Source organism: Gallinula chloropus (assembly GCF_964237585.1).
Source record: "Gallinula chloropus genome assembly, chromosome: 12".
Lineage (NCBI taxonomy): Eukaryota > Metazoa > Chordata > Aves > Gruiformes > Rallidae > Gallinula > Gallinula chloropus.
Genome location: NC_140097.1, coordinates 14169873 through 14177860, shown reverse-complemented (window position 1 = coordinate 14177860; position 7988 = coordinate 14169873). Strand labels below are relative to the sequence as shown.

At 42.0% G+C, this 7988-nt stretch overlaps 1 protein-coding gene across 1 annotated transcript in view; it reads right to left on the bottom strand.

The window, feature by feature from the left end:
- Positions 1-286: 286 nt before the first annotated feature.
- LOC311196034 (netrin-4-like) overlaps positions 287-7988 on the bottom strand; it is a gene marked incomplete at both ends in the record, with an annotated part of 45154 nt that continues 37452 nt past the window's right edge. The window contains 5 exons of the mRNA XM_084269527.1: positions 287-423; positions 1934-2104; positions 3218-3286; positions 4261-4397; positions 5167-5380. Of these exons, the coding sequence (XP_084125653.1) occupies positions 287-423; positions 1934-2104; positions 3218-3286; positions 4261-4397; positions 5167-5380 (728 nt within the window). The remainder of the gene's footprint in view (positions 424-1933; positions 2105-3217; positions 3287-4260; positions 4398-5166; positions 5381-7988) is intronic.

Here is a 7988-nt window from a genome sequence, read left to right as displayed (position 1 = left end):
TGCAAAATTATTTTCTGGATGTGTGGAATTAGGCTCAAATTAAGAACTGACTTGCGACCTATGTATGATGCGCTAATTAAACTTGTATGATAAGGCTGTGCAGTTTTTGAGAGCCATAGTCATGTCCCAAGTTTCCTGTCTAAGCAGGTGAAAGGAGAAGGATGGTAAGTCTGCTCCCATCACTCCAGCTGGGAGCATGTTGAGTGGAAATGCAGGAACTAACTACACCTTTCACTGCAGTGTTACTAAAAGGCAGAGTTCAGCACTGTAACTTCTGAAGCAGAAATTATTTGCACCCAGTTCGAAGAATATCTGATACTTGTTTTCCCAAATATGCTTTCCAGGGTTTCACCAGGCTGTTCATGTTCACAAGGAGTTTGCTGGTCCTGGAGTCCTCCTGGCCTGCAATAAGATAGTCAGTACCTAGTTTAAAAAAAAAAAAAAGAAAGAAAATCTTCAGTCAGTAAATAGAAGAAAACAGAATTGAATGTATAATTATTCTGTTTCATAAGGATCTGACATGTGGCTTCTTAACCAGCTTCATCTCGTTTGTGCATGTGCCACTTTCTGTGAACAGACACTTTCACATGCATATTGTTAGTGCTGACTCTGAGCACACAGGTTCAGTGCTGTCATGTGCTCAGGTTTACAACTACAAATTGATTTAGTTCCAGTGGCCTTACCACTTACGGATTCAAAACCTCCATGGGCAGATGGCCAGGTTTGAGTCTGATCAGTCTGACCTTTATTGTAAGGCATTGTAACTCCATGTGCTTCAGTTGCATTATTCTGGGCTTGTATAGGTATGATGAGTAGCAGAATTCAGACTGAACAGATGTGGAAGCTGGAATTGTATATGAAAATAGCAAACCAGATATCCTAGATTATATCCTTAACGTAGAGGTAGCAGGGACTCAAACAAAAGGGCTGTGTACAAATGAGTACATGTAGAGACAAGAAACAAACACTTCTAAAAAATCTTGTCATTGCCTTAGTAGATGTATAAACACTCTTGTGTTGGATTAACTGTAATAGGTAAAATTCCCTCACTGGTCAGAATTTAGAGAAACAGAGGCACCCATGGCAAGTTGTGTGAGGTTCTGCATGCAGATGCACAAGGATCTGGTGTGGCAGAACTAGAGAGAAAGTTGCTGCTTTCTACTATCCTACTTCTCCACTCCACTGCTGCAGGGAGATTCTTGTAATTAAAAGTGAAGAAACATGGATCATTCTGGTAGAACATGGTTAGGGAGCAAACCTAGAGACCTGTCCTAAGCTGTTAATAGAAAGAGGGGCTTTATTCACTTAAAATATGATTTCTCTAATTATTAAATATTTTCTTGTCTTACTTGGTTTGGAATTAAATTCACTTTGTTTTATGCCTTCCACCCTTGATTGGTTTCTAGTATGCTGCAGGTTGTCAGCTTTTGACTTTGATGGAACAAACTATTGATTCCACTAGAATTTAGAGTAGGAGACTTCATTTTCCTTATTTGAAACCATTGCAAAGGCACAGAAGTAGTAAGGGTCCCTTCACTTCCCAGAATTTTCATAGTAATTTCTGTTTTTTCCAAAAAGAAGTAAAGCATGATGTGAGAATACAGATTGAGGGAAAAAAATGCCTTGGACATAAAAACACGAGGGGTTTTTGTGAGGTTTTTTCCCTTCTCACAAAGATTCTTCTGGTCACAAATATTCTGAAAAAGTCACTGAAAGTAACACATTTCCAGGAGGTTTGGCCTTTGGGGTAAAACCTGTTCTCTGATAAGAAACTGCTATTTTACTGCAGCTGTGTATTGACTCTTTGGTGTGGATGAAACTGCCCTGGAAAGACTGATGGGAAGTGTTGAGTAGCCATAGCTAGTGTTTGTAGTGAATTGCCACCACTGTTTAGAGGGGAAGGAAAGTAATTGGTAAGTGTTTTTTTCCTTACCAGGATTCAGAATGGGACATGTACATCCCCTGTTGGTCCAGGATTCTGGGTAAATGCTTCTGTTGCTCCGAGCAATTTTCACCTTGCCTGATTTAAGGACCTTCTTCACTTTCACAACAACTTCTGCATGGGTCCCTTTGTCATGAGCTGATAGGATTCTTGCTTTTATCACTGCCAGAAGACATACCAAGGTAGAAACCAACAATGAATTCCTAAATTAATTTTGTTTTCTGCTGCTATAAGGTAGAATTTGAACACCTTGAGAGAAGTTGTACAGTGTATTCCAGTGCTTGTCCATTTCAGTCATGATTTTTGTAAATGTGTTTAGAGTTGAAAACCTCGATTTTTCTATTGAAGTAGTTAACCAGTCCTTTCATCAAATTATTTAGCAACTACTTTGTAATGGGCTGATGTCAAATGCTTGGAAATCATAGGAAGCACTTGTATGTAGACAGAAGGGTAGAAAATACAGATCAACAACTGACTGATTTTAAGTGCACTGATTCTAGGCTTTATATTTTGCAGTTTGAAAACTTGTGCTGAGCTTTAACAGTGGCCTTTCAAAAATATTGTGCTGTGGGAAGGGACTGTCTGCTCTACAGGAAGGAAGTCAGGAAGTTTCCCATCAGACTGCAGGCAAGTCACATGGTTAAATTCCATGATTACACAACAAACCAGAAAAAAGCATTTTTGTTTTGTGGCCCAACATCTGGTTGCCATGATAAATTCCTGTTCCTTTAATTTAATAGGATCCTGTAACCTTTTGGCAGAGTAGTCTCATCTAGATTGGCCCCACAAGCAGGCTTTGTTGTGTCGTGACACAAGCACATCAAAACTTTGGATCCCAGAGCTTTCCTTCCTGGCTTCATGTGATGGCATGAATCAGGTGCTCATAAATAACAGTATTAAATACGTTCTTGGTAAATAAGCATGGCCATTTGAACCTACATAATGGATGCAAAACCAATGGTGGTTAGGATGCAAGGTTTTTATGATTTATTCTTGATGCAGAGGTCAGCCAGCCCGCTGAGTTACGCTTCTAGCACTCCGTGCTGTGAAGAGGAAAGCTGTGTGGGAAGGAGACACCACAGAACCTCACAAGAAAATGCTATTCAGTTCTGATCAGCAGTTGGACATGTCACTAGACAAAAAAAGGCAGAAGAAATCCTATCTCTTATTTCACAGCTTAGCCAGTCCTGTCGTTGTTCAAAGCTATCAGCTAATAACATGCATAGAGAGAACATTGTGGAATTATCATTCTTTGAGGGCATGTTCCCCACTTACCATAAGCATATTTCATTTGGCAGAAGTCAGTGACACTTCCAAGCACCTTTTCTTTGCACACACACTTTTCTAGCAGGGGAACCGCAGAACACAAAGGGTTGGAGAAGAGCCAGGACATGAGAGAGACAAAAAAAGCAAATGATATTCACTTACACACTTCTATGCATACAGGTCCCATAATCTGCACGGCCCTTAAGAGTAAGTTTGAGGGTGAGCTCAGTTATTTGCAAATCTGTTTCCTGTTAGATGATAGAATAATTATTCTGAAATGTGATCAGCCTGGTCAAGTAAAATGTGGCCCTCATGGGGGTCTGTTGTACACTTAATAAACTGGTACTAACAGAGATGTGTAAGATCAGATCCAGGTGTAAACCATGTAACTAATAATACCCTTGTCCAGTCCCATAAACTAAGCGATGCTGGTATTGAGGTAATACCCCTCCCAGCAAAGTCAGGGTATGCAATAGGTGGCACTGTTACTTCTGTCTGGTTCTCACAAAGCCACTGATGCTGGAAGTGCTGACCTTCAGACATGGCACGCAAGTCTGAGAACTATGGAAATATTAAAGGCTCTACCTCATTCTATAAGCCTACTTACTTTGTAACTTTAGCTGGAGACAGTATCCTTTCTCTCCTGAGCTGTTGTGCCATGAAAAATAATCTTACTCTTAAAATCACTTGCATTCTACCCCAGAGGAGATGTGCTTCAGTGATGGCTGACACGATCTTTTCACAAATAGCTTCTGAACAGCAACTAAATGCTTGAGGAGAAGCTGTGTAAAATCATAAGCATTGTGGCTACAATTACAACCCCAAAAGGAAATTATTTTTTCCACAAAATCTTATTCACAATTTACCAATTTCCAAAGCCAAAGTTGATGGCACAGTGGTTTATAAAATTACAATGTACACATAATGACAACCTATAGTTCAGATTAGCAGGTATTGCTGACAGATGAGGGACAGACAAGCTAGAGATGCGTGGGGGAATTTAAGTTGGGGTGGGGAGAAGAAAGAAGTGTCACCATTACTGGTGGCTGTACCTGGGTGCCTCAGTGCAGAAAATCCCTGCTCGTGGTCATTCCATTTCCACTCCTCTTCACTCTCGTTGGTTGGTGTTTGCACAAGGTCAGGGATTCGTCCCCCAATGGGGATGTTAAAGAAAGGCTCATTGTCATAGCTGGAAGGATGCATTAAACAGAAGATTTGGTTAGGCCACTAGATGGGTGGGAAGCAGGTGTTTGTAGCATGGGGCTGTATCCAGATAGATGAGCTTGCTTGCTTCAGCTTGGGAATGCAAATAAGAGCAAGGCTTCATGCCACAGAGAGATCACAAGATTTAGGCTTTTATTTAGGTCCTAACACTGATGACTTAGCATTTTAAAAACTATGTATTGGGCCTTTTCTGCTTTTGTTTGTTCTTACTTAAGTAATTCAAAGTTGGTGACCACTTGTTGATATCATTAGGAACGGAGGACAATTGCAGGACCCATAAAACTGCAGTCACTCAGCTCATCACAGGATTTCTGTAGTGATTAATGCATGCTTGGGGTACAGATGCCAGCCCACTAGATACGAGAGGGAGAGCTTGTAATTCATTTTACCCTGGGCACAGATGAGAGGCAAGCTCTCCAGACTCTTCCATCTATTTCCAAGGTGTATTTAAAGATGCTATAGGTATTTCCATGGGGTTGTAGAATCGCCTGTTATTACTGCAAAAAGTTGTCATGTCAAGATTGCCTTGGATAGTTCAATGGCCTTGAAAGCGGGCCAGCCAGCAAGTGGAATCTAAGGAACCTTTTATGATTTACAACCACCTTTTTAGTATGCTTGTGCACCCTCCATGCAGCATCCTCCAATTACTGCCATTGCTGCAGTATTTCAGTTAATCTTTCGTTCCATTTCACGGAATCCCATCTCAGAGTGAACCCAAAGGAGGGCTTCTTTACCCATTGAAACAGTTCCCAGTATGCTGGTCGCAGTCTCTGGCACAGTCACATGGGCGACAGCCATTCTCTCCGAAGCCCCAGTAGCCCACGAGGCACCTGTCGCAGCTGGGGCCCGCCACGCCTGGCTTGCAGTAGCAGAATCCCGTCTTGGGGTGGCATCTCCAGCTTCTGCTGACAGTTGCGTTGGCCGAACCCATCGGCTGGCAGGCACACGCTGGGGAGATATGTAAGAGGTGACTGAGACTACGTGCCTGGTGGTCATTGGGTTAAGTGACATTTTTACAAGGCTGATAAACTTGTGCCCTCCTCCTTATGCTCAGTGGATTTAAGTCAGAACTTAACTCATTAAGCACAGCAAAACAAGTACAACTGGGATCCATTTACATGTGAAAGTCAGTTCTTGCTGCTACGCAAATCTTGACCATACAGGGGTTCAGGCCGTGGCAGGAAGCCTCTGCTGCGTGCTTCTCTTTAAAGAGGCTTGCAGGTGATTCACTTTCCAAGTGTTTTGCAAAAAGATTCACTAGCATGGACAAGGCAAAAAATTATACCTATCATCTACTTTGTCTTTCCCGTGAACACAGCACAAAACTACTCTTTCCTCTGGGGTTTATGCAGGTGGTTCAAATGACCTGAAACATGTTTTCAATTTCTGCCTTCCAAGAGTCCATAAATTCCCATTAGTGAAAGTTCTAAGGGATGCATCTCGCTGTGGAGCACTGTATGTGTGTAAGGAAGTCGGTGACATTTTTGTACAAAAACATGAGCAGATTTGTTCTAAGGAAGGTGGACTGAAGGAAGATCTCTAAACTCACTAGACATATTTTACATGCAGATGGAGGTGAGGAAGTTGGAGGAAAAAACTCCAGATCTTTCTAATGCTATTGCCACTTGGACACCAGCCTGGCAACTCAAGGCAACTTGGCAGTAAAACAGACAGTAACAGCTTCAGTGGGCAACTCTGCCTTCACAGACAATAAAGTGTCATAAGGCCACGGTGCCAGTACATGTGACAGCATCAGGGAGTGAGGTGGAAAGTAATATACATACAGTGGTACAAAGCCAACACGCTTGACTCCTCTCTGTCAGGGCAGAGGCAAGCTGAGATGGCCGAGCCTCATGCCAACAGCTCTGCAGAGGTAAAATAGAAGCAATAAACATATCCATTCATTTCTGATACTCAAACAAGTTTGAGTAAAATGAGAACTGAGCTGAACTCCAGGCCTTCATATTTCAGCTCTTTTTTTGTGTCCACAAAGAAGCATGCCCTGGCTTTCACTTGTGGCAGAGACTGAAAAGGAAATGCATCACTACTTCATCCATCTGGAAGAGGGCAGAAATAAAAATCTCGTGGCTAAGACCTGCTTTAACAGAGATTTTCAGTTAAATGTTGGACACCCAAGGTGTTTAGATAGCTTGGATCAGAGGCCAGCTTTCTGGATCCTTATCTGAATCAAACACAATCGCCAAAGCTTTTGAAGTTTGCCCATCACTGCTTCTAACCAAACTACTTTTCTTCATGAGCTCACAGATAAGAGACCAAATGAACACTGACTCCACACATCATTTTCCAAGGGGAAGACACAAGTATATAACTATAAAGAGTGTTAAGTGTGGCAGTGACAGATTCACTTTCATCTGCAACCTCATATTTGCTACTCAAGAATAGGAAATATCTTTTGAAAATAGGCTAAGAAAGAGAGAGCAATTTTATTTAAAGAGCATTTGTCTTAGGATCTGCTTACTACGTAGTTGTGTTTTTCACCATGCCCTGTGTTCTTTATGCCAATATTTTTAATAATATTATTACACTCTGCTGTAGACACATCTCAGGCCGTTGTTTTCAAGGGACACTGGCACAATAGCCTAAGGACAGAAAATAAGCGTGCTGTCATGGGCAATGTACTCGACACAATGAGCTGGGTGGCGGATGGCAGCAGGCTCGCCTGTTTGCCACAAAGCAGTCTTGACTTTGGGAGCAAACCCAGGGATTTTGCTGTCAGTTCTGGAGAGCAGGTGTAACCATGAAGAGCTCATTAGCATTGACAGTTTCAAAGGCAAGTTCTGATTTGTTGGTGCTCAACTTGAATTATTCTTGCCCAGATTTTTGCAGGGCTGACTACATTACTCTAAAAGAAGAGATGCTTAGTTCCATCATCACTAAAAAAAGGATGTCAGATTTGGGGGTAAGGAGGGAAAACACACGCTTCCTTTACTGTAGGCAGGTCTGAGCCACAAGAAGTAAGAGGTTACCAACATCTGGGTTGGCTTGAATCCAGGTTTCCAATTTCACTGCAATAGCTCTGTACATAGCGTCTGCCTGTGGAGTTTCCACCTGAACTTTTTTATGTTTCCACAACTTCTGGGTATGTCTTTATTCCCATCTTATTTCTGGTTTTCAGGTTTCCTCAGCTGAGGTAACAGAGCATCACGAAACTACCAAATCACCAAATTAGACTAGATCCTGATTCAGGAAGATGAGACCTTCTTCCATCCTATCTCTAAAGGAAAGCACTACAGGACAGTGCCTGACAGCATTGGCAGAAGGTGGTGAGCAGGTAGGAAGAGAGTGCTTTGCCAACCCTCACCCCCATTTTTGGGACTCAGGAAAATTAATGTTACCAAAAGAATTGTGAGGCACATTCCCCAATCAGAAACTGGGGCAGCTTCTGGTGGATCACAAAGTAAGCTGAATCAGTAAGTGTACAACACTTTCAGATGAGTTATACAAGTGGTTTGCGAACGCTTTATTCAGTCTGCTTATTTAGCATTTCAGCTTGGGTGTGTACATTGTCTGGCTTCCAGAGTATTATGGCCAAAAT